Consider the following 27,709-nt stretch of genomic DNA (forward strand, 5'->3'; position numbering starts at 1 on the left):
CTGTCCTTCTTGCAGGCCAGCAGGGAAAGGCGTCCTCCTTCCACCTGCCTCTGGCTGCTTTCTCTCCTCACCTCCACTGCTGCTCTGCCTGACCTGTCCTCCTCATTTTGTAGCAGTCCCCACAATAATCCATCCACTACAATGGCACATGATTTCTGTCTCAAGTAAGATGTGTTTGCACTGGTGATGAGGAACAAGAATCCAAATACACTGCACCCTGTAAGCCTCCACCACTGCCAGGTTTAAGTCAAAGACAGGGATTTACACAGGTATCTGGAAAGCTCACTGAGCACAGCCTGGGAGCTTGAAACAATTCACAGGACAAAAACGTGGATTTGCAAGATCTAACTATGCCTCTCAAAGTAAGAGAAATGCAAAGCACGAGAAGCAACAGGTTTCTGACGTCACAACAGTAGATTAATACAAACACTGAGCAGGACAGTACAGTCGAGTTGAACCACCATGCAAGTGATGGATCCTGTTCAGCAACACACAAACAGGCACAAACATGCTAGAAGACTGTGTTACAACAATCTAAAGGGTCAAAACAACAATTAGAATTTGTAATATGCAAACACGTTAAAAAAAAAATACAGGGTTGTTTTAATAATAGCACTTTATTAAGGCTTTCTAATTATGCACTCGATCCCTTGCTGAGTTTAATCACTGTGCAACTCGCTACACCTACCAAGGCTGTCTGGCATGAGTAATATCTGTCACTGCAACACTCGTACTGTAAAGTCAAATACAGACACTGGAACCATGAAATCAGAGTCCTCTGTAGCTGTCATAGGTTACAATAATACATAAATCATCTAGTCTGCTCTTAATTGAGCAGATACGGAAGTGAAACACTCCAAAACAAAGATAGGTAACCCAAACAATAGAAGTGATTTTCCTCGGGGTAACTATGGCTTGTTTTTTCCGATTTATAAACAATCTGCCATTCACTCCCTTAAATTTACAATGTGAGGGTTTAGGGCATTCACACTAGAGAAAATGATTTACTGAGACAAACCAACCAATTTGGTCTAGAAAGCACAATTAACATACGCAACTGAACAAAATGTTACTTGAGTCCGAAAACTGTTCTAATATTAATGCTTCCCTTTGACAATCCGCAGCCAGTGGGCAAATTCAAACTTGCCAACATTTAGTAAGTATTGTTTCAATATCCCACCCCAACAAGGGGTTCTACACAGGGTATTTTTGTAGGTTAACCTATTCCCACTGCAGTGTTTTGCAAAAACTGCCTGCCCTTGTGTTTGTCCTAACATTTCAGACACTGACATACGTATAACATACCATATCTTATTGCTTAAGCAGCGTGCAGTTCTATAGAATGACATTTCAGTCACATCCCCAAAGAAAAATGTCCTTGCAGCTGCTCTGTGTTACACAAGCGATTTAATCTGCTTGGGACTTGGCACTGTTTTTCCAGCATAAGGGTACACGTTACATGCCAAGACCTTTTTTGTGTGTGTGTTCCGATTAGAATAGAATTTATGCAAATCACAGACTTATTTTTAGCCTGCTTTCCATAGGAAACAAGACATGCAGTTACACTCTAATTTCTAGGCCCACTAACCTATTTCAGTCTGGAGTTCAGCAGAGTAAGGAGCCTGACAAAGACACTATATTCACAAAGATGCTGTATGTCTGTTTTGCTGGACCAGAACAAACCTCTTGGGTGACCAACCAGCAACAGAAAACGTCACAGCAAAGGCATCCTTCAGCTGTGCCCATCAGTGGCAGCACAAGGTCCGTCATAGCTGGACCCATAAACCAAGTTTACACAACAGCAAACCCAGCTCTCAAATACCTGACCCACCCCAAACGTCCCCACTCCACATCACTTTCAAGTACAACAGTTCTTGTTAACAGCGTGGTTCATTCCAAGGCACTGGCCCATGCAGAAACGTCACTGATGAGGTTTTGGGCGCACAGCTCTGTTGGGCTCCTCAGCCCCCACTTACTGCAGGACCCCAGAGCTCCAGCCAGGGCAGGGACCCCCACCAAGCACTGAACACACAGGCTAAGGAGCAACTCCTGCTCCGAGTAACAGTCATTAAGTGGTTCTTATGAAGGAACGGAGCTTCTCAAACTGGCTTTTCAAGGATCTCGGGACGTCCCACCACTCCCAGAGGTAGGCTGCGGTATTCCCAATGGATCGCTTGCACTTGCACCAGAGAGAGGCAGTTCAGCAGTAAATTCAAACTGCAGATCACACAGCTGTGCCTCACCATGCTCCCAAGGACTCCCAGGAACTCAAACACCAACATCTAAGTGCCATCTCAGCACTCCTCTGATCAAATTAACAGATGTGCCATGTCACGGCATTATTGATTGGACATCTCAACATTTAATTGGAAAACAACAACACAGACAGACACCCCCAGCACTCTGCACAATATGGGCAGTCAGCAAAATCCCTGTAACTCCAGATGTGCACTGGCCATGACTAATGCTAATGCCTGACTCATACAGAGTTCACACAGCAATTCTGCATCAAGACATGCTTTATTCAGTCTGCTACTACAGCTAAGGATCGAGGGCACACCAACGCACGCCACAGTGCTCCGGTAAGGAACAGAGAAGTCCCTGCAGATGGCCCAGGACAGCACCCAGGGGAACATGCACGAGCTGTAGCAAGCACCAAGTCTGTGGGCGCTCCTCACAGGTAGCCTCTTCGCACAAGCATGGCTGCAAGGGAACAGGTTTATGTTCCTCAGATTCTTCAATGCATTTCTTAGCAAACACAAACTTGTTACAGAAAAGTATCAACACTGACATTTTAAAGTGCTGGTATAAACAGCACTGCAACTTTTAACTTGCTTAAGTCACACCATTTTCATGAACTATGAAAAAGACTTTCTCTCAAAACACAACCTAAAAACCAGCATTTAGTATCAATTGCTGTTAGCTCCTACCCTTAAGGAATCTTACAAGATTTAAAAGGCCCAGAATGCCTCTGAGAAGGTACTGAACACCTACTGCACAGTTTTACAGTAGGCATATCCAGCTCACAGCACTACTGCACTATAAGCTAAAAGAAAAAAATAATTCAAAACATACAAACATTACTCAAAATACTTTAAAAATCTTCCAATTCAGAAAATAAGGTAATTCTCTCTTTTCACCCACATGAAGATGTCAGTCAAGCATCTTTTCCATCATGTATTTGGCACTACATTTACACGTGAAAAGCACAAAAACAAGAGCCAGGAGACTTGTTCCAGCCACCTACAAGACGGGGTCAGCTACCAACAATGTGCATCCACAGACACAAGCAAGCTTCTGCCTTGTCCATAGAGAACAAGCACACATTCGTCAGTCACACCCCTGAATCTCACTGGTTTCACTCAATGAACTACAATTCAGTTATAACCTGATTTTGCAGGGATGCCTGTGTTTATGATCTTAACGCATTCTGTTGTTGAAGTAATCACATTAGGAAAGAACATGCCCCTATGTGTAAAGTTAATTGAGTAATATTAAAAATGAAAGGAATTTATCCTTTCCCTTGCACAGCATATCCTATTATTTCATCACTATTCATTTAATAAGATTTATTTTCAGTTACGGCACCCAGGGTTTTCAATTAAATATGAAATAGTGCTTTCTCTAAGGAGAGCAAGCGTGAAGAGCTGAACACCAGCAAAGAGGAACTGCTCAGCTTTTGGGACTCAAATTGCAAAAACTGAAATTGTCCAAGCAGTCCTAGCACATCCCATCACAACTCTCTGCCACAGAAACCCAGCTCGCCAGCAAGGTGGGTCACAGCAGCTAGCCTGGTGCGACTGCATCTAAGGCGCCAATGTGCAAGCTCCAAAGCAAGTCGTGGGAGCAGTGCAGGTCATCACCACTGAAAGCTGCAGCTCATTCAGAAGAGCTGTCAGAAGCAACTGTGCGCTCACCTCCACCTTTTGGCTTATTAATTTACACTTCAAACTTGGGCAGATGAGACTGACAAACTACTTCTCATTACTTACAATCCCAGAGAAGCAAGGTAAGACAGGTACGTGGGGTCAGAAACTGCTGCAAGCAGTGCGGTAAGCACCCGCCTGCCCGAGCCTGCTCCCAAGCACCTGGGGACCCTAAAAGCTTCTTGCCCAGTGCTCAGCACTAGGTTCGAGCAAGTTTTTAAACTTTCATCTAGTTGTTGCCCATGCCTGCTAACATGGGTGCAAACCAAAATGGGTGCTTGACACACTCCAGAGCGTGGCATGGCAGGTGGGGGCATGAAAAGGTTCAGATGCCCCTCATCCAAACAGGTTTCCAACACTGAGACGGGCTCCTCAACCTTCCTGCTCCTTATGAGCATGTCTGCATGACAAATGTGCAGTGACCGAGGGCAGATTGGCTTTAATGAAGTATCATCAAGATAAAAGAGTGTATTATCAACCTAACTTGAAACACAATTATGAAACCACCCATTTGCAGCAGCAACTCAGCCAACGTAGTCTTTTACCAGATGAGCCTGCTCTGAAGTATAAGCTTCATTAGGCTTTAACTGATTACATCTTCTGTCCTAACCAATTGTTCACAATTTATGTTTATGGTCATGCAGGCAGAGAATGTACAACATAAAATAGGAACCACTATGTTGACAGAGGACAATGCAGTAGCTTTAAATTTACAGGAGGATATAGATACTGCAGACTGCCAATTTACTGAAGAAATTTGCTTCATTATTGTTCCCACTCTAAAATGCTCCATAAATAAACATGTTTGGACCCTGGAGGACTCAGAAAAAAACACGGGTGAATGAAAAGTGATTTAAGTAAATCAAACAGTCGAACTATTCCTATCCTAGAGATTAAGCATGCACACACACACACACAAAATATCACAAAACCAGACACAACTCCATTCTAAGAACAAAGCTCACCTATTACAGATTCCTACAAAAATGTCCTATTTATCCCCAAAAGTACAATTATAACCTAGTTAGATATTATTTTCTCTCTAGGGTGACACTAGTAGCAGAAAAAGCCACAACCCACATTCAGTTGCACTGTGTACATTTGAGTCCACATTTCACCATTTGTGTCTGTGTCCATCTGTCCCCCCCCCCCCCAAAAAAAAAAAAGTACCTACTGAACTGAGAATTATTTCAATTTTTACTTTATAGATTTAATTTCATAGCAAGTGGTAAAGAAAGGGGAAAAAAAAGAGGCCAAGAGGCAGGTTGGTCAAGAACCCCACCAAGGTTCAGCGACCACCCCAGTACTCCTGTCGCCAGGGCTCTGGCCAGCGCTGTCATCCGGGTCACCACGAGAGGCAACGCTGGTGCCAGGGGGAACCGCATCCCAGTAAAGGGACTTTTCCCACCCACCAGCTACACATCCCCATCAACACTAAGCTGCTGCTGGGCAAGGAACACGGACACCCAAGGAATTGCGGAAACGCAATACTGTGAACAGGTAAGGGAATGATGCAGACTTTGCAACCTAAAAGGTATTCATGGAACAAGACCCGTTAAAGGATCAGAAGGGAAGCCCATGGTCTGTGTCAGTCATCACAAAGCTGCGAAACTGAATGCTGTTACAGGAACGGCTACCTTCTACAGCTGTGTCTTCTACCTTAGCACTGCCTGGGAACAAGGGACTGAGACGGTTGGGACATGCAGCTCAGCCTTTCAGATGATAGCTACTTTAAAGAACCTTGGATAATTAGTCTAATTACATTTTGTTGTCTTCCATATGCCGTATACTATGTACGCATTTCTGACATCTGACAAGAAGCAGCATTTCACAGGGAATTATTGTTTTTTTCATAATATAATTAATTTACATTGATTTATTTCCTTGGGCAGCAACTTAACATCTGCGTAAATGCCAGTGTTCTGGAAAGTTCACCAAGAAATTTCGTGCCAGGATTATCAAGCAAAAAATGTTTTTTTTCTAAACATAATATAAACTCAATTATTTGGCAATCCAGTGTATTCTTCAAGTGCAAAAAAACAACCCAGAAGCACAGTATTTGTAAGCACTAGTAAAAATCAACAGGACAGATATGTATTGATGTTTTTAAGTTGTATGATTTGCATATGTTCTAACATGGTGAATTTACTTGAAGTCTAAAGTCTACTTAAAATTTAAAAGCCCTTAATGTTACTGTAAGTTATCTTGGCCAATAGGCCATGTGGATGTATATACACAATACATTTAGAGTAGCACTACAGAAGAAAGACGTAGTACTCTATACCCTCCGTCCTAATATTGAAAGAAAACCCCTACTATCCCAGACTGTTTTAAGAGAGATGGCTGTCAAAGCCTCCAAACACATTAATCACATCTCCGAGCTAAAGCCTGAACTCAGGCACCCCGTAATCAGATCAACAGCTTGGAGAAAACGTAACTCCTCGATCTGACTGTAGAACAACAGCACAGGCACCATCAATAAAAACGACAGGAGGCAGGAAAGGCTGAAAAACCCAGTATGGAAAACGCATCTTGATAGAGAGGTTCATGCCTTATGCAGATTATACGCATATAACAACAACAACAAAAAATTATGAAAACTAAATACCTGACACTTCTTATTATCAGACAAGCGTTTCCAACGTTCTGTGGAACATAAAATGTTTTACTCCTTACGTCGGTTCCTGCACCCTCCTAACGCTATCCAGCACATGTAAACAAGGACAAAACCAGTTCAACCCTGGCAGAAGCTTTTTTCAGAAACAACAGCCAGTAAATACAAAAACCCCAAACCCAACGAACCAACCCCCTGTCAACAACTCTTCCCTTTCAGGAATTCCTCACATCCCTACGCACAGAGTCTGGTGCGGTTTTAATCTGCACCCATGGGAATGCCCCACAGCCACGTCCTGCTCATGAAGCCATGCATGTGAACGCATGGATCAATTTCAGGATTTAACTTCAAAATCTGTGCACCTTTCCATCACCTGTCTGCCTGAAAACACTTGATAGCAGCCGCTGTAGAATCCAAATGTTAATTCTGCATTTTATAAATACATCTTTGATTGACTAAATCCCCTTATATCCACATGCTAAACAGCACTATTTACAACTTACACACTTTCTCCACATTTACTTGTCAAACTGTTATTAGTTCTGATGAGTAACTGGTCAGAAAAACAAGGCTGTACTGTTTTATTGGACTGTGTGAGCAAGAAGGGCACTGAAGGGGGTAAAGAGGGAAGGATGACGGCATTCGCAGACTAGCACATACTCATATATTTCTCTAATGACGGGGGGGAAAAAAAAAAAAGGCATTGCAGAAGAGAATTATTCCAGAGGGCAGACTGTTGTAACTGCAGCCACAGCTCTAAATTATGTAGCCAGAAGGTCATAACGATCTTTATCTTCCTCCTTTGCACGCACTCACTCATAGATATAACAATGGCAACTCCATTCCAGCAACAGAGTTAACCTTAAACTTCAAAGGTTAACTTAAAATGGCTGCCTGTTTGGGGTTTGTGTCAGCTCCTGTGCTGCCTGTTTGGGGTTTGTGTCAGCTCCTGTGCTGCCTGTTTGGGGTTTGTGTCAGCTCCTGTGCTGCCTGTTTGGGGTTTGTGTCAGCTCCTGTGCTGCCTGTTTGGGGTTTGTGTCAGCTCCTGTGCTGCCTGTTTGGGGTTTGTGTCAGCTCCTGTGCTGCCTGTTTGGGGTTTGTGTCAGCTCCTGTGCTGCCTGTTTGGGGTTTGTGTCAGCTCCTGTGCTGCCTGTTTGGGGTTTGTGTCAGCTCCTGTGCTGCCTGTTTGGGGTTTGTGTCAGCTCCTGTGCTTTGCTGCTGTTGACTGAACACCTTCGCGTAACAGCATGTAAGGACCCCACAGCACTAATGAATATTTTCCATTATTGACAGTTTAAGTTCAGATATCCATGGTGTGGCTCTCATGTAATTTAAATTATGATGCACTCCATGCTTAGAAAACAAATGTTAAATTCTACTAATAAAGGGTTAAGGACTTCTAAGTCAGTTCAACTGACCTTGGTATGACTTACCCACAACACAGTCAGCTCTTCAGCAACACAGATGGTTGAACTGATGTTGCCAATGTTTTAAGCTCAGAAAATGCTTCTTTTTTTTTTAATTATTATTATTATTTCCCCATGCTGTGTTTACTGTTTTACATATGCCTCTGACTGCCAAGGAATTGTTAACTAATCACCATGAGATTCATTTTGTTAGTACACAGCTGGGTACTTGGTCATGCAACATCTGCTTCTCAGCATTTCTTCTTTTTCTTATCTATCGGTAGTTTGTAAGAACACAGCCTCGACAGAGTATGTCAGTACATGGAAAAAGAAGCTGGTAGCTAACAGCTATTAAAACAGAAACCTTCAGGTTAATAATGAACCCATCTCTCTTACAGAATGGAAAGCCCACCTAGAGTAGCCATAAAACAGATAAAAAGGCATTCTGATTTCCTCATGGCAAGGCATTTCTTAAAAGATTGCTGCAACCTGGAGAACATAACGGGAATAATGCACACTCTGGAGTCACACGTTCTGCAAGACCTGGTCTCCCAACCAGTTTCAGTCCCAAGCCCAGCTCACTGCCTCTCCTGCCGAGCCCTGGCTGCTGCACCCAACTGTCACGCAGGAGAGGAGCCTCACGCTGAATCTGGCAGCAGGAAGTTGCATTTTGTCCAGTATTATGGCAACCACTTCTCAAGCGCTAACCAAAGCTCCTCCCGACAACTGACCGCAGAGTCAGGGTCACCCACCCACCTTATGACCAAAGCCACTTAGCTCCCTCGCCACCAGAACCCAACACACAGTGTGCAGCAATTTTGAAAAGAAGTATTTGCTGCCTCTCCTCTGTGCTTTTAACTGCTAAACATTACTAAGAAGCTAATAACAAACAAAAACACCCACCCCAAAAACCTGTAAAGCTTCCAAAAAAAGTTTCTAAAAGATAATCTTTCAAGAAATTTTTCTGCAATAAAGTTTTCAGAACATCTGCATTTGAGAGGTCGGCAGATTAAAAAAGGGCAAATAACCTGTTCATTAAAAGGATAAATCTGGTTTTCATAATCAGAACTTGCTGAACATTAAAGAAAACGTGCTCTTTCACTGCCATCCATGTGAATGTCTAAGCACAGGCAACAAGTCAACTCTGCAGCAGATTTAAGCTTAGTTAGCATTTGTTCACCTGTGGAAAGGTCACTCCACATGGGGAGCACAATAACTGTATTTCCAATTATTTTTAATTTCAGAACAAACTTCTGCTACTTTAAAACATACTATAAACTAGAACTAGTTGAAGCAGAGAGAAAAAGCAAGGACAGCAAATTCACAGCAAGATAACTGCTGTTTTCATTTTTACTTTGTGCTTTCCATCATAAAAACTAGTCTATGTAAGCCATATACAATCATACTTAAAAAACAAAACCATTTGATTTCAGAAAGTCCTCATGGGCCACAGCTGCAGTCAGATACAAATAGCACATATCACTTCAGTTGTGGTCAGATTCCAAGCCACCTACGCTCCCTTCTCCAAGTACAATAAATGGCCACAAAACAGACGTACTGGCAGTGAACAAGAATCAAAGTCTAAAGAACAGGGCAGAAAATAACTGCTCCCCAGCAGATGTCTGCAACAACTGTGTGAATGATAATCTATTAGATTCAGTGATTAACTTTCACCAGTTGCTTTCAGTTTGATTTTTGCCCCCAAAAGTTTGGCACCACATAGATATCGTAAGCAAAATATAAATGTTTGTATAGACTATGAGACAGAAAGGGTCATCCAGTTACAATAATAAAAGTATCACATTCGAAGCGCTTAGCTCTTGGATTGCGGTGCATTCAGCTCGGGAAGCTTGCCAGTCATCGTCTTTTTGCAGCTGTCTCCAAAGGCTGGACTCATTTATATCTGCTTAAAGAGCTCACTACATTCAAGACTGACACAGAAATGGAATTCTCATAAGAAAGCACTTCAAATAAAAAGACAGCTTTGAAGGCAAAGCCAAATCTAATTTCTGTTCTCAATTCACAATCAATCAGGAGGCAGCTATGGATGTACACCCCAACAGGAAAACCCAAACTGACAGCACAGTAGTTTTTTCCCCCTGTATTTATTGCATCATTCCCTTTTCTGTCACCCTTGCCTGACCGTCTAGGTTCTGCAGTAATCTCCTTGAAATGCTTTGCTATCACCAGAGCACAGTATTCCACAGAGCAGATATTTCTGTTACCCACAGCAGACACTTTTTACAAAAAATGCTTCCTTTCTCCTTGCTTCCAGGGCACACATATGAACATGAAGGCAAGAGTTTTAAAAGGTTACCTTTTTTTGCTTGAATACAAGTACATGATGTATATCAACTTACCAATACAATAAAACATACAGCTAGATAATGAAAAACTACCGCGCACTGATGACCATAGGAATTACATCAAGCAAATCCGACAGCAGGTACCTGTCCTAACAATATTCTTCATCTCAAAAAACTGTGACTGGAACGCAGTCAAGAGCCTTCCTAATTTTACTCGTCATATTGAGTCAGAATCAGATAGCAATTACATAGCTAGCACTTGACTTGTTACTAAACAAAACCACTTAAATGCCAAAATTCACCGTTCAATCCCCACTGGCAGCTATACAGAAACAGCAAAGAAAAGAAACCAGACATCTTGCTGCTCAAATAAATAAAGCGATAAAACAGAATTATCTTGTCTTTATCTGCCAATTTAAATTCTTATAAAGAGACTAACAGAGCCTTCCTGAAGGCACTGTCAGAGCAATCGGGTGAAACCAACGCTGTGGATGTTTGATACGAAGCACATCAATGTCTGCTTGGAAAGTTCAGCACCCTGTGCACTGTGTGCAGCAGGAGGGTCTGCTGTGCCGGAAAAGTATTACTGGAAAAGGGTGACTGCCCCATTTGTTACTGTAAAAAAACCAAACAAACCAACAAAACAATGCCTGTCCAGCATGTAGGCCAAGAATAAATTTTCAAGACCAAAATTTCAAATATCCTCTGCTTCTAAATTTATTTGGCAGCATTTGCAGTAGCACTGAGGTCCAACTAAGTCTGCAGGCATCACTCACATTTCCTGCATTTGAATCAGATGCACATTGTTACTTCAAAAAGCAGACTTTATTTTTATATCCACAAACCTGATAAATATAAGAAAAGCCTCACACTTTGCATTCAAATCTTGTACTGCCAGGTAACAACAAATACTAAATTTTTCCAGATCACTGCAAGTAGCCTGAGGAAAGGGTCCAGTTCTCATGTCCCAGTTTCTAATTCTTTAGATAGGATAGAAAGTTCTGTCAAAAAACTAGGTTTGGGTTTATTATTTTTAAACATGAGAGGTGTTGTTTTTCTTCGCCATTGCCTTAATACCCAACATCTCTGCAACCACACACCCCCCCCAGGAAGAGCAGATCTCTGAAGAGCATAGCTCAATTAGGAGAAATAAAGATAAGTATCAGATGTATTTGCCAAAAGGCAATAAATAAGGACTTCAGAACAAGAAATTTTATGCCCCCCAAAGGTGATTCAACAAAGCAGAAACTGATTTAAGTCCTTTTTCTCTTTCCTGCACTTCACCCAGTGTAAGAAAAAACAGTCCACAAAAAGAACTTCCTCAGGTAAAAACCCTTTTACTATTCCTGCAGCATGACACTTCACATTACAGATCAGAGTTTGATGACTGAATGGAAGAATAAGCTATTTTTAGTAGACTTTTAACTGCGAGAAAATGCAGAGAACAAGTTGGTAGTTTCTCAATACTTTAGAACTTCCCTGTGGATGTACTACGCGCATTTGTGTACAAATACAGGCTGACAAAAAGGTTAACAAAGACCCCAAGATCCCGTCCTCGGGGCCACCACTTTCCCCAGAAGGACCACCACAGCCTGATGAAAAGAATTCCATTTTAAGCAGTGTTCAGCACCACAATTTAAACAGTTTCCCATCCACAAAGCAATTCTCGTCTTTGTTCCATGTTCCTTCCCTCTGCAAAGACCAGAGAATGCGGATACCTTCCTGCTTCCTGTCTTGTCATTCTTTTACTATGGAATTGGTGCTAAGATCAGACTGTTGCATGGCCAAAGGTTATTAAATTTACACAAGAGTTCCAATTCTCCATATTTGGGATAAGGAACTGTTTGAACAGCACAAACACTTCCCATGCTTCTTTAAAAAGCCGCTGACAGTTCTGATGGCAGACAGCTATCACAGGAAAACTGCTTTAAATGAAAAACTTGCAAATCACTTAACTGTGCTTATGTTTAAAGAAAGCGTTAAGAACATTGTTTCAACAATACAAATACCCGTGACTTACAAATACTTCTAACTCCAGGTTCAAACCACAAAGTCAATGTTCCACCTGACCCAGGGAAGACCCTGACACCAACAGCGTCTCACCAACACCCACCGCCAGGGACGGACCAGCACCATCCGAGAGGGGTGCCGACAGGGCATCTCACCCACTCTGATCTGCCTCAGAAACACCCTGAAACTTCACTCACCACCCAAGTCAGTCCGAATGACACCCGTTTGCATGTGAGCTCACAGGTGAGTGACATCACTGTTTACACATCTGGATGGCCTGCACTCCTGTTTGTCCAACGGAAGGGCACTGGAGCAGGCAGCCACCACACTCTCACTGCCTTCTACAAGGTATTTACTAAGGCAGAAAGATTAATATGAAAGATTCATATTAATAAGGCTATGCAGCTACCAAAACTAAGTGACAGTGAAGTATTTTCAGTGCAGCACCTTACGGCTGAGCAGGCAAACACACCTTTTTCCCCTTACATTACTCAATTGCACAGTGACAAAGCAGCAGGAGATTTATGCTCTGGACCCAAACCTTATTTTGAATCCATACACTTTACACAGGAGTTAGAAAAGATGTCTCTGGCTAGCAAAGACCCATATATCCTGAAATATTTTGCAGAACAGAGCAGAACAAAAGGATAAAATATGCAGTACAGCATAAACAACATTAACTCCACTGCAATTATTTGCTATTTTGATGAACATTAAGCGTCCTGCCCTAATGAATTCATTTAAGTACTAGCAGCATCTCCTAATGGGCATTAATTAAACTTTTCCAGCATCTCTACCTTCACCAGAGAAAAGTAATTACTCACTGCTGTCCTACAGAGAGGGAAATAAAATCCACAGGATTAGGGTTTTTTTATATTGAGTAAGTAGGGCACATAGGAAAGCCTGCAATTTAGAGGCAAGTTGCTGTAGTTCGTAATTCCACGACATGAGCAATACTTCAGGCCGTGCACTGGGTAAAACAGGTTTTCTGCTGCCTGTAAATAAACCACAAAAGCAGGTTTAATAATAGCAGATAGGTCTGTCAAGGACATAACAATTCGTCTTTTTCAAAATTCATAAGAGGACACAGCATAAGCCAGTTACCCATTACCTCAGCTATTCTGTATAGTTAAACCACCAGCTGGATATACTCACCAGCATTTCATACCCTATCTATCAGTGAATACATTTTAAAAAGATTTTATTCATAATTATGGCATACTAATGCTTCTATAGTAAGCCATTTAAAACAAGAAGTATACGCATGAGTGGCATCTGAAGAAGTCAAGAGATCTAGAATAACGGACAACAATTTTTATTCATACAAAACTGTTTTACACAATAGGGAGCAACTCTCAATATTAAATAAAACCACAGCAATTTTGTCTTCAAACTTATGCCACTGGCATTTTTTTGTATACACCAAACACAATGCATTAAAGTTCATGTTATAAACATTATCTTCCAATGAAACACTATCAACTTGAAGCAAACCCATTGCAATAAATATTTCAAAAACACTGCTCAGCAATGGAACACCGTATTTGATTACTTACTGGCACTTCCATTCGATGGCGCCCACTAAGCAGTCTTCACAAACAAGTTTTGCCTGCACCAAAGCATTTACAATCTAATCTCACTGCAAAGGAGATTAGTGAAATTACTGAGCAATAATAGTTTCAGCAACAGAGGTAAAAATAGCTCCCTGGCACTTCTGGTCAGCTGTTTTCTGAGGAATTCTTTAGACCAATAAAGGATGAAACAAGCCATTAAACATCATTCCCTGGGATTAATAGAGGGCTATGCCTCTCCTTTACATAACAGAATTCTGAAATTCTCCCCAAGTACATGCATTAGGATAAAATAATTTCTACAAACCTAAAACTTTCGGCTTACTTATTTCCTAATAGTTCTGTGGTTTTAAAGGAAATAAACTGGATGTTAATCCCCTTGCATTTAATGAGTACTACCAGCAAACTCTGCTTCTGTCTGTTGCAAGAAGGTCACAGTAAACTTGGCATATAACCAAAACGAAGTTGCATATAGTGGCAATGAAACCTTAAAGTAGGGGAGGAAGGCTTAAGTGGTTTGGGTGTTCTTGTTGTCTACTTGAACAAAAACTGCGTCAAAACGATTTAAAAACCCACGTATGTCCTTAGCCTTTTTCACACAAATCACTTAACACAGGATGGAAATACTTAATCAGCACGTTGACTTACACCCAGTTCAAATCATTTGTCAGTGGGTTAACGTTTTGGTTTTTAATAATGTCAGGAAAAGAAGAAATAACTTACACACATACATCTCCATACTCAGCTGCTGGGTAAAGCTGGTAGGCCACCAGCTGTGCAAACACAAGAGATGGTGCCAAAGGGAATAAACCAGCCCTCATTTCTACTTCAGTTATACTTTTCTTGTGGTCTTCTAACAAGTCTTGCAGGGAAAAGGAAAACTTGTATCAAGACAGGCACTTCTGCTTTTCGTTTCAATTTGTTTTCAAAGGAATGATCTTCCTACCCAGACTCACTAGGTTTTATGCTAGACATGGCTCCCCTGGTAAGTGCTGCTTTTTCCAGAATCCAAAATGCATGCCCAAGATACTACGCACATTACTTTTTCCTAAAAACTGACTACAACTATAGCAACTATTTAAGAGTTACAATACTATATAAAGAGGCTTTCTTTACTAAATTAGTCAGCAAACCACCTAGTCACCTAAAGATTATATATACTTCATTTCATTACCTTTAAAGTTAACTTTGTTAAAAACATCATACAGAACAAAAGCACGAAGTTATCTATCAGATGCTTTGTCTATTTCTTTGTAACTTTTACTACCAGTCTTCACCACCACAGGCATTTTATTTTCAATGACTTGCAAGAATAATCTCTTTAACACTGAATCAGATAAACTTTTTTTCTTAGGATATCAAGAACTAAAACTGTTTTAATTATTTGGAGTCTCCCAGCCACCTGATTCCACGAGTTAAGAAAAAGGTATCTGTAGATGCTCTAAGACCTACTCAATTGCAGATCAAATACCTTAGGCCACATTTTATGTTTTTTTCTGGGAACCGTTTTGGTCAGTCACCAGAGGCTGCACCACTCTGTAGGCACCCCGCAGTGGCAGGTCTCGGCTTGCGGCCATTGAAGACTGAGATATCCTGAACGACTCCCACGGCGTTCACAAAACATTTAAGAAGAACAGACAGATTAAAAACCGGCTTAACTTTGTCACACAAGCCTTAGTGACGCTGGAAAATAGAGACAAAGACTTTCTACCCTAACATTATTTCCACTACAACTTAATTTGATAAACTACATCACTGTATCAAACAGTAATTAAGCAGCCACTTCAGATGGAATTTTTTCTCTTATCTGTCCTTTCATCAACATGAAAGGAGATTTTTTTCCTAAAGTTTCTTCTAGCTAAGCACAAACCTGGTACATATGCCACTGTGCACCATCCCACCCCGGTCAGGGGGATCTGCTGAGGAAGCTCTCCGCTGGCATGCCAGACCCGCCAGCATTCCACTTCACAGCGAGCAGGACCGACCCTGTGGGGCACCAACAGCCGCTTCCTACCTGCCACAGCTGCAACGCAGCATTTCCACATCAAAGCTCAGCACTCGCTCCTGCCCGCCCAGCTGCAAACTGCACCTTCTCCGAGCCCAGGGGAAGGAGGATGCAAGAAGGTGCTGATGCCATGGCTGGAGAGGACTCCAGCAGAGCGCTGCAGAAGAAATCAGCTGCCACAGACTCAGAGGCAAAGGCCGAGGCTGGTCACGGCCTTTCCCCTTTCCCATACCAGCACACCCCACTTTGCCCACAGAGCACGCCAAGAGCTGACGAACCCTTTCCATGGGCAAACAGATGGTCCTGGCAAAAGTGCTCCTGAGTTGCGTGCTACATCCTCGCCTGCATGCTAAAACAGTCCTTAACAGAAGGGACACAATTTGAATCCCAAAACATAATAGCTAACATCGAATTGCTCTTAACATACAACTCCAAAATGATCCTAGTCCAAGGGAAATTACTTTCTCCCTAAATGTTTTATCAAAAAAACCTCTGGCAAAGCCAGCTGGGGCATTTCAGTAGCAACCCAGCACTAAATATGTTCCTTTATGCTCTACATTCAAAGCCTGATATACAGGCTAAGCCACCAAGTATTGATGGTTTTTTTTCAGAACAATTTCTGGCAGAGGACTGCACAGATCTACCAACTTGTATTTTTAAAGTTCAAAATGGCTTTCAGTGTTCTTCAGAGCCCTGAGAAACTGGCCAAAGATGTGTAACTCAAACTGCATTTGATTACTGGGAGGTAAACAACACTGGAACATACTGACCACTCATTTTTACTTCTAAGACATGAGAACTTTATTCATATTTCCACTATGAAGAAGTGAAACATCTAATGACCAGGCCTAAAAATGCGTGTGAGTTTTTAGTGGGATGGCCAAGGAAGAGAGCTTGTTTTTTCTCTTAGATTACTATCATGTTTAGTCTATGATGCATCTAGAGTTGAAAACTTCTGAAAGTGATTTTATGTAAACCTGTAATGATCTGCAGACAGCTACTGAATGCTGTAAATCTGCAAGCCAAGAATCTACGATGGAGTAAACATCACCCCGATTCACATCTCTCAGGTGCTTGAACAATGGTTTTCAAGAAAAGTGAAAAAAATTAAATAAAATGTGTTTCCAATTTCCAATTCTTTATTTCCTATTGTTAATAAGCTTCATAAATCAACCTTGAAAACAGCCAGGCTGCAGTTACCTCCTCCTCCTCCTCCTCCTCAGCCCCTGGGCAGTCACCCCGTGCCGGCCCGGCAGCCCCGGCACACCGCACCGGAGCGGTGCGGGAGGGCCGTGCCCGTGCCCGCCAGGACAGCTTGCTGCACCGCTGCGGCATGTCACACCTGAACAGCTGGGAGGCACATTCCAGCCGAGACACGACCAACATGCCCTGCAGAGCCAACGTGCCAGGCCCGCTCGGCCTCCCGCGGGACGCAGCCCTCCCCAGGCACCGTGTGCCAGCCTGAGTGTCCTCCCGCGGCCGGGGGGCTCTGCAGGGGCCAGGGCCAGGCTGCTCCTCACACCCTGCCTCAGGCTGCCGCTCCTCGGCCCCAAACAGATACAGAGAGTAAATACGTATTTATAGTCTGACAAAGGAAGGGTGGGAGGATTGCCACGTCCCCACTTCACCTGAGAAGCCCAAGTGACATCCAGTGGTATGTGAACATTTAGGGCTGTAGGGGTTTCTGGGAGACTTTGATGGAAACTTCTATATTCCCCCACATGAGGTTTATGGAGCAAAGCGGACACGCTCGAGGGAACCAGCTCCACCCCGACGGAGGCAGCTGTGGGTCTGGGGCCTCCACGGGCTCCTACAGCTCCCGCGTGGCCGACGAAACAATGACATTTTAACTAACATCCAGCACGAGGGAAGCATTCCCATGTCTTCAGTTTAAAGGTATACTGGGACTAAATTAGAAGAAAACTGGACATCTGTGCCTTCCCACACGCAGTTATTAACTAGCACGTGCAGGTTGCTAGCACAATAAGCATCAGAAGGCAAAGGTCAAACCACTACTGAACCCTGCTGAGCCCGTCTCCAGGGCCTGCCCCTGGCACTTGACATGCCCGAACAAAGACACGTTTCCCACTATCAGGGATTATTTGCTGTCGGTTATGGCCTCGTGCTTGTGCTGAGAGAAGAAGCAATAAACCCCTAACCCTACTCTTTTGTACCATTACTGAATCTCACTCATATTTATTTCCACTCTGTTGTAATTCCACCTTTCTCTGTCTCACTGCTCAAGTATTTCCAGGCTGCCGATCTCTTTCTTCGCATCTCCTCTGCTTCTGGCTCTCTGAGGCAAGTTGAGGAGTGACCCCCAACGCACTCCCTAATACCGTCTACAGAATTTGGCAACACCAGCTCGTGACTTGCATCTCCCACATCCCCCACTGGATCAGACCTGCCCGGCACATGTCCGCTCAGGCACTTGCACCACAGCGGAGACAAGGTGATACCGCCAGCTTCTTCAAAGCAATCTGTGCTGGAGATGGTCCTGGAGGGTCCCAGCCTCACCAAACCAACGCAGTTTTGTACAAGTGCAACGCAACTATCGTTGTGGTCAGATTTTGGATTAGGTTCTCATGTTACAGCCATACTAGTTTGAATTTATAAGAATACATGTTCTCTATTTCTAAATGCAGTGGATTTAAGAAAAGACAACTTCAGTAACAGGTGATTCACACAATCACATTAACCTTGTTGATTGCCTTTAGCACCTTTTTGAAAGAATACTTCATTATCATGCAGATTGAAATAATGCATTTCTAGACACTAAAACCCAGAATACTTCTGATGTTTATATAGTGTCCATAATCCATATTCATAAGGCACCAGCTGTTAGTCTGATTGTTTTTAATACCAAAAGTCAGTAATAAAATGGCACTGAAGTAGAACTCAGTAAGAATCAATATTCAAGTGTACCATGATCTGACAGAGATAGAATTCAAGCTTTACACTTTTTGTACAGGTAACTGAAGAGATGGCAATCCAGAGCTTAAAGGAATTAACTTTTTAACCATATCTCAGGAAGATAAATTTACAATGGATCTAGCTACACAAACCAGACTGCTGTTCAGCAAGTGAAGAGTGACACAGGATGGGTAATAAACACCCCAGTGATCTTCCATTTGAAGAAGTTACATTCAACTGAGAGCAACCAACAATTCATGAAAAATTACAGGCTTGAGAAACATACATATTGAAAAGTAGCTTAAGCAAGCATCTTCAAAAGTAGCTATGAAAACAAGCTTTAAAAGCTCACTGTCAGAGAAAGCCTAGAGTTATGTCTAACCACCCTGGTGTGTTTTGCAAATGAAATTACATTTCCACATACGATCACTACTTTAACACGTTGCATTTGCATATGACAAAAAAGCACAGTGACATAAGCTTGAAGATTGCTATGATGGTATTTCATATCAAAAGCTACACCTAAACTCATCACAGAACGTGGCTATGTGCAACCACCCGTATCTGCATCTGTACAGCGCTGAGGGACAGCTTGCACAGAGGTTTTAACAGACAGTATGGAAAAATTAACACAAACCCCAGCGTCCCTCAGCTTGATGCACCCATAGCAGCTATCCCCTTTTCTCCATCAGTGCCTTTACAGTCTCCTTGACGCCACACTGACAAACACCCTTTCCTAGGATATTCCCCTTTTCACCAAAGTATATGTTCTTGCTTTTAAAACTGATTAGCTTGGAAGCCAGCCCATCGTATTCAACTACTGCTGGTATGCCACCTGGGAGCAGCTCCTGTTCCCACTGTAACCTGCTGAGGGCCCAAGAAAGATTAATTTAACACAGATTCAAATACCAATTAGCAACCAAGAAGATGAATTACTTAGGATTCTTGTTTTGATGATGATGTAACAGATCAATACAAGTCTGCAATCTTCCTACTGCATTTTCCCCTCACTTTCTGTTCAGCAGAACTAAATAAGGAATTTACTCTCAAATACAAAGAGCTCATATTTTTCTTAATCCAAATCTAGTACTCTCAGGAATACTATCGCTTTGAAAAAGAAAATTGTTCCCATTCAGGGAACAAGATGTGATTTAACTAACAGCTCATGAATGTGACAAAATGCTTCTTAAAAGGAAGCATCATGAATTAAAAACAAGAATCAGAAGAATGAAATCAAAGACGTCGAAATAGAGCAACAATCAAAACTAGAGTAATTTTTTTCAGCTGTCAATTTGAATGCACAATACCTGTTATATTTTATGATTTTTTTTTTTAAGAATTGTCAGCTGAAAAGTATCTTGAAGCAGAGGTTTCAATAATACAGGAGCACGATGCATAGCAAGTTATACAAGTGCAGCTTGTTTACCTCAGGAATATTCTAAAAAGGCAGCTCAGTTTTAAAGTGTCTTTGTTTTATAATAGAAAAATGAGAATTCCTTTAAAAAAATTAAGGAAATTTCATCTTCTGAGAGTGGTAAAAACTAGCCATTTTCTCCAACTGACTAGCATTTCATTAAAGCCAGCCAAGAATTCAAAAGCAACACCTAAACAAAAATTATGAAGGCAAAATCTGCTGTTGAAATCATGGCTTCTAATAAAGGTTCATGTTTATTTCATTCTTGGCTTCATTCACATAGAAGAAAAAGCCTCCTGCCATTGCAGAGTGGTGGCAAAATTACAGTTTCAAGGATTTTAAACAAGTTCTATGCTGGCTTATAGACCAAAGCTTTTTTTTTTTCTTTTTAATAGAAAAGCACCATAAAGATATATGCAAGAATTTCAATCAAAACTGTCTACCTGAACAAGAAAACTTCCTTCCAGGCATAACAAGTGCTTGATCGTTCAGTCCTAGTGAAAATCTCCTTCCCCTAAAGCAGGGGACACAGACGCAGAGGAGGTGGGTCGGAGAACACTGGCTGCACTACCCGCTCTGCCACCAGCTCCAGGTAAATGCCAGCGTTACACTGCACTGTTCTACTGGGTCTCAGGAGAGACATCAGCAAACGGTACAGGGAAGAGAATGGCTTTCCTGAAGGGAACAAAAAAGTGCAAATTAAAACCGTGGTGTTAAATAGCGCAGCAGCAAAAGCCACATGAGGCCTCGTTATCATTTGAGACTAACACGCCAAGAAAGAATAGAATAATTAGAGCGCATTTATGGTGAAATCATTAACACAGTACTCATCGCAGGAAAATTTAAACAAAGGAGTATGTGAAAGTGAAAGGCAATACATTCTATGCCAAGAATAATGTGTTTATATAAAGATGAATAGGAGAAACAAGATTATAAATTACACGCACGTACTAATACCCATGCCCTGGCAAGTGCTTGATAGTCCTCTGCATCCACACATCTGAGATGTAAGCTAATAGCTTTTCGTGCAAGATGGCTCTCTAAAAATGCTCTAGGAGACACCACTGCTACTACCAATGCTTTGGAGAAACAACAGCCTCCAGCGAAAAGCATTTCTTGATCAGTTTTCTTTTTCAAGACTGCACATCTGTCTCCTGCACAGTTTCAAGGAACTGGGATGCCCTACACATTCATTATAGCAACCCTGAATGTTTTCATCATTTCTTAAGTGTGGTAAAACAAATCAGCCTTTCCTTCTGTATAAAAATGGATCAGTTCCCCATGCACCCTGAAGCAGGGAGGGCAGCTTTCCACACCAGCATCCAGCAGCCCCCCACCTAACGCACATCAAGGACTGAAGGACCTGAGCTGGCTGCGTCAGCTCCTCAGACCAGCAGAGTAACACATTAGTCTGTTTAATCTCCGAGCTGGCATACTGCCAGCTTCCACAGAAACACAGAATTAGGGTAATGCCTTTCCTCTGAGAGGCAAAATTATCCTAGTGTGTACTCTGATCTCTGTTTTAACATGGCACATTTAGAATTCATCTGATTTTGCAAAAACAGCTTTGGAGTGTGGCGTGCCCTCCTCTCTGCCTTAATTGCCAAACATGCAAATGTTTACCCCCGCACGAAGGCTTCATACCTACCTCAAGCACAAGAGAAAATGTAAATTAATCTTATATACTCAGCTTCAAGTATTGTGTCTCGAGTGTCAAATCCTGATCTGAATCACTGTATGTGTCATCACCATTTTCATTCATTCTGCTTCAGAGAAGGGACCCCCATGCACAAGCTGACTTCTAAACACTTCCTTCAACTCCTCTCGGTAGCAGACACATCAGGGATCGATCACCATGCAATTTTACAGTCACATGAGAAAATGCATCCAGCAGTAAGTTACCTTCTCGTAAGGTTGTACTAGATTTTGATCAGGAGAGCATTTTGGTAAGACAAGGCCTTGCTGGCTTCAAGATCCTCAAGTCCCAAGAGTATTACATCATTTAGTGAAAGATACTGACTCGAAGAAAAAAATCAGTTTGGTACCGAGAACTTCAGAGTACCACATCCACCTGTCAATCACCTTATTCTCTGTACTAACGCATCATAACTCAAATAAAGCAATAGATCTGAAGTAGTTAGAGATGTCACATCAAAAGGCTGCAGATTATGGCTGAGCACACACAAAGCAGCAACATGTGTCAGCTTTCAACTGGGGTGTACTGTATGTATCATAAACTGCACGAAGTACTGAAAAAAATAATGATCCCACGAGTCCTGCGAGTATGAGCCGGGAAGTACTCCATGTGTCCCAGCAGGGAAAAAAAACCATCAAAGCACAAACTGACAACTTACTGCAGGCCAGGCAATCCAGATGGGAGATAACAAATAAATGCCCCAGTCGGATGAAGAGCTCCAGCCACCACTGTGAAAGTCAGCTATGAAACAAATACATAGGAAATAGAGATTTAATAGTTTCAGGAGCACTGAGACTATTAAAAAAATTTAGTCTGAAGGGGGCTTTTCATCATTTAAAATCTTGCTGCATTTTTTGATTAAAGATCGGGTTTGATACAACGGAGCCAACATACATTCTCTCAATAATCAAGGGACAAAACTATGTGCTCTGAAGCGTTTGTCAAGTGGAAGAGTTGCAAGACTCTGCCCTTTTCTTCCTAGATGCTAGTTATAGTGGCCATGAAACCATAATAATTGCCACAGAGTAGCTGTATTCATCAAAGCTCCTTAGTTTGGAAGGAAAACACATTCCTTCCTACGTAGTATCTGGCAATTCAGGCTGCAGAAATAGGAACTTGCAGTAATTTTTCTTACTTCAAGTCTGTAACCTAGTTTTGATGTATTTTGGCTACCACACTGCTGTGAAGAAAGAAGGCATTCAAAGCTGTATTTATGAGTATTTTAGCACACAGCCTCACCTGTACACACAAACATCTTTCTGGCTAGATCTGAATGCCGTATGCAAAAAAAAAAAAAAAAAGGTACCTTTAAAGGATGAACTTAGCACTCAAAGACAGTGGATTTGACTAAAGCAAAATGCTTTAGTTTTTCCTTAATGGAAATAAAACCTGCAACAGTGCCAGTTAGTTACAAGGCTCATGTACTAATACAAGTAACACTGGACAGGGAAGGTCCTCGAGCCACATGGCAGCCATCGTTTCAATGCATGTAAGCCAGCGATTAGCTTGAGACCAGCACTTACCGAGCGTGGCAAAAATACAAATGCATTCATTATGATGAGCTGGCCTGCGTTAGCATGCATGCACATACATATAAGTATCACATTGCACAAGAAGCCTTATTTCTCTGTACTGCCGTTTTGCTCGTCTGATCAACCGGCACCAGAATGGAAGATTTTCCAGCTGGCCTGCACGCACCTGAGCCAGACCTCATCTCGGGGCCCAGCTGCAGCACCAACAGCATGCATCCCCAGCCTGGGGCACACTGGTCTTGTTCCCCCTCCTCAGCAAGTAAGGACAGAGCAAGAAAGGGAAGGACAAATCTCTTCATCAACAAAATGGTCCATCGTTTGTGATGTGCGGTTAACAGATGGCATTCAAATTAACATTCATATCTTTCAAGTGTCTTATCAAACAAGACTAAACAGCATCTTGAAATTTCCATTTTAAATTTTCTATGAGCTTGCTAGAAGTATCACAGACAGATTTTACTGCTGTCAACTAAAGCTGTTGCTGCCTTTAATGAAGCACTACATCACTACTTGAAATAAAGCAGTCCAGTCCCCCAACATGCTGTTCAAGGCCACTGGGACACCCGCACAGACTTCACCTGGAATACGGAGCCAGCCCTCAAACCCAAAGCTGCGCTTCTAAAATGCAGAGGCAGATCACGAGAGCATCAAGGTCTTATAAGCTCCCTAAAATTGAGACACAAGGTGACAAATTCCTTGCTGTGGTGGTAGAGACCCCTGAAGTTGGATCCCCTCAGACTTCTGTCCCAGTAGCACTCAAACCTGAAAAGCCATCAGGGACACGAAGGCCAGCTGGCAGAGGCACTCCTTGCCTTCCAACGTGATGGTTCTTTTGAGAGAGAACAGTTTTGACTGAAGGAAAACATGAAACACGGGACCTTAAAAACCAGTAATACAATTACAGGTCTCTTGAGAATCCAGACCTGTTACGAGTGCGCGCTGCCAGCACCCCAGCCCTCGCTCCCTTCGCCACCCGCACGACCCCACGTATCTCCCCAGCTGCCTTCCAAAGGTCAGCAAGTCTGGATCGCTCTGGATCACAAGGGGTAGAAGGGAAGCCAAATTCAAAGTCACAGGTCTTCACAGAGAACGCCTTGTCAACAACTTTCCTAATTACATATACCCTAACTGGAACACTGCCGCTGAGTGCTACTGTGGCAATCTTGTAAAAAAACAAAACCAACCAAGAAAAACAGTATGCTTTAAAATACTGTATTTAAGGACACTAAGTCTAACACAGAAAATTGCTGCACAAGTCATCTGATGTGGTAAATAAGCTTGCAATATGTTCCAGTATGGGAAGAATTGTTGGATCTGAAGCTTCAATTTTATTTGTTCCAAAAGTTAAATAAATTCAGCATGAAAACGCTAGCTCTCTTTTTACAACGCAACCCAGCGTTCGGTTCACAAGCTCTGGATGACTATGCTAAACAGCACAGGTCTTTGCAAGACTCCAGCAGTAGCTTCCTTCTGTTGAGAAAACCACTGCTGTATTTTAACCACTCACTAACCCACTGGAGAATTCTGCTCTTATCTTTTGGCAGCTACGCTACCACACAACGTGCGCTCAGTGAGAGCCTTACTCAATGTCTGTTGATACCTTACTGAAAGTCTATTTCAAAACCCAGCACATCAAAATACTTCGATTTGATTAAACCAACCAGTGAACCTTCAAAAACTAACAGCCTTTCTTCTAAAAAGCCACCCACTCTCCTCATTAGATGGTATTTATTCACATGCCCAGTAGTTTCAGTCTTATCTACGGTCTTAACCAGCTTGCTGGAATCAGAAGCCAGTCCCAATGGTCTTCTGGACCCTTTCCCTACTAGCACCATGTCCTACACCACTGATGATTTAAGGAATGGACAACACAGTGCTGTTTAGTGCTTCATATTTGGAACTCCTAATGAACATCACGCAGCTCTGGACCTTTTCTACTATTCATTGCACCAATTTCTTCTGTATCTTTTCTGCCAGTTTTAACTTGACAGTTTGAGCCATCTCTGTTGTGGAAAGTCCCAGTACAGGAATACCCCTATTACCCTCCATAATAAACACAAGAAATCCCTTTGATCTCCTAACTAGTTTTTATCTTCCACAAGCTTTCTCTTTTTAAAAGGGATTTACAATTATTTCCTATCTTCCTCAATTTTTTTTAATCCTCTTATTTTGCATTTAACTTGCAGCTGTTTGTTCTTTTCTATTTTCTTCATTAAGACAGGATTTCTAATTTTGGAAATAAAGACATCTTTCAAAGCTTACCAGGCTTCTGTAGGTGCTTTTAAGGTGTGGGCTTGTTTTTCTTTTGTTTTGTTTTTTAATTTGTTTAGCAAGTGATATGTATCAGGATCAACTGCACAGTTTTTAGATGACTTTTCATTACTGGTCAAACAAGGAAAATCTGATTTAAAATACGTGTCACTTAAAGTCAATTAGCAACCCAGCAGTTACAAAAGAAGCACAAGACAGGTGTCAAACAAAGAAACTGCGTAAGAAATCGCATCAGAAATACTGCTGTCAGTTGGGATTCAGATAAAAACGGTTCCACCGGAGACAGTTTCTCTGTAACGCATCACGCTTGCACTGGACCGTCTGACCAGGAAAGCGGTAAATCTGAAGCTCATTACACTGAATCATCGGCTCATGTGACTGCAGGTACCACTATTCAGCATTAACTTGACATCTGACAGGCACGTTGATGAAACAGATTTTACCACAAGGATCTGGTATCGTTAGTTAATTAAAGGGCACTGCAAATTAATCTAAATGTACGGAAAAAGAGCGCCCAGAGTTTGTCCTCGGTGTTTGTCTTTGGCAAGTCAGAAACCAAACAGGGCACAGTGACGGCACGTCGCCAGCCACGCTCCCGCCTCCGCGGCCCCGAGCACCCAGCGCCCGCCCGGCTCCGAGCGGGTCACGGAACCCCGGGACACCGCCTCCTCCCGCTGCCGAGCCGGGACGGCCGGTGACCAGGCGCCAGCACCGGCTGCCGCGCACACCAGCACGGCGGTGGGTAGGGACCCCCGGCAGCCCCCGGAGCCCCTGCTCGGCCCCGGGAGGGCACAGCCGCTCCGCCACACGCCAAGCACGGCGGCGCGACAGCGGGAGCCCCGGGAAGCGCTCGGGTTCCGGAGCCGGCCGGCACGGCGCGGGGCGAGGCGGGCGGCAGCGGCTGGGCACCGGGCCCTCCCCCGCGGCGACAGGCGCGCCCCGGCACCGGGACCGAGCCGGCGGCCCACGACGGCCACCCGCTGCCTAAAGCCGGCGGTCCCCGACGGGCCGGGGGAGCGAGCGCCGCCCCGGGGCAGGGCCGCGCCGCCGGGGCCCCGCGCAGCCCCACGCGGCGGCGAGGCCACCCCTCCCGCTCCCCGCCGGTCGCCCCGTTCGGCGGAGGCGACCGCCCGCGGCGCAGGAAACTTTCCCAGCCCGGCAGCCGCCCCCCGCCGCCACCGGACGAGCGCTCCCACACCCCGCCGCGGCCCTCCCGCCGCCCCGCAGGGCGCCGGCGCGGCTGGGCCTACCCGCGGCCGGCTCGGCGGCGGCGCGGGCAGCGGCGGGGCGGGCCGCGGGTCCGGCGGGCGCGGCGCGGCCTGCGGCGCCCGGCTCACCTGGGCGCACGGTCTTGAGGCGCACGGGCTCCCTGAAGTGCCGCACGACGGCCAGCGTGTCGCGGTGCGTGAGGCCGCTGACGGGGGTGCCGTTCACCTCCAGCAGCACGTCGCCCGGCGCCGGCGCCTTGCCCGAGAGCAGCGCGGGGCCCGGCGCGCCCTCGCCGCCCGGCAGCAGGCGGCCCGCCAGGTAGGGGAACTCGCCGCGCTCGGCGCCGCCGCGCAGGAGGTCGGGGTCGGGGCCCGCCGGGCCGCCCCAGGAGACCACGCACTCCTGCACCTTGCTCAGCCAGTGCCGCTTCTTCCGCAGCGTCTTGGACATGCCGCACCACGGGGCGCCGCCGCCGCTCCCGCCCCGGCCGCGGCTGCCGCCCGACTGCCGCCCCGCCGCGGCGCCGCCCCGCCCGCCCGGCCCCGCCGCTGCCCCGCCCCGCCGCGCGCGCCCCCGGCCCCGGCCCCGGCGCGCGCCCCCGGCCCCGCCACGCCCCCGCCGCGCCCTACCGGCCGCGCTGGCCACGCCCCCCCTGCCGCCGGCCCCCGGGGCGGGGCTAGTGCCGTCACGGGCAGCGCGGCGGCCGGCCCCGGGCTCCGGCGCTACGGCCGGGCCGGGCTTCGGCTGCCCCCGGCCCTGCTGGGCGCTCCGGCCCCGCGCCGCCGGCTAGGTGTGGCCCTCTTGGCCGGGAGCAGCCCCGCAGGCGGGGCCCGCCG

General features: G+C 44.3%; 1 protein-coding gene across 4 annotated transcripts in view; it reads right to left on the reverse strand.

Moving 5' to 3' along the window:
• MAGI3 (membrane associated guanylate kinase, WW and PDZ domain containing 3) overlaps positions 1 to 27,396 on the reverse strand; it is a 73,605-nt gene extending 46,209 nt beyond the window's left edge. For all 4 annotated transcript variants that reach the window (XM_040616540.1, XM_040616539.1, XM_040616542.1 and 1 more), the window contains exon 1: positions 27,002 to 27,396. In XM_040616540.1, the coding sequence (XP_040472474.1) occupies positions 27,002 to 27,323 (322 nt within the window). In that variant the 5' untranslated portion in view covers positions 27,324 to 27,396. The remainder of the gene's footprint in view (positions 1 to 27,001) is intronic.
• Positions 27,397 to 27,709: the final 313 nt, after the last annotated feature.

Source organism: Falco naumanni, chromosome 17, assembly GCF_017639655.2.
Source record: "Falco naumanni isolate bFalNau1 chromosome 17, bFalNau1.pat, whole genome shotgun sequence".
Lineage (NCBI taxonomy): Eukaryota > Metazoa > Chordata > Aves > Falconiformes > Falconidae > Falco > Falco naumanni.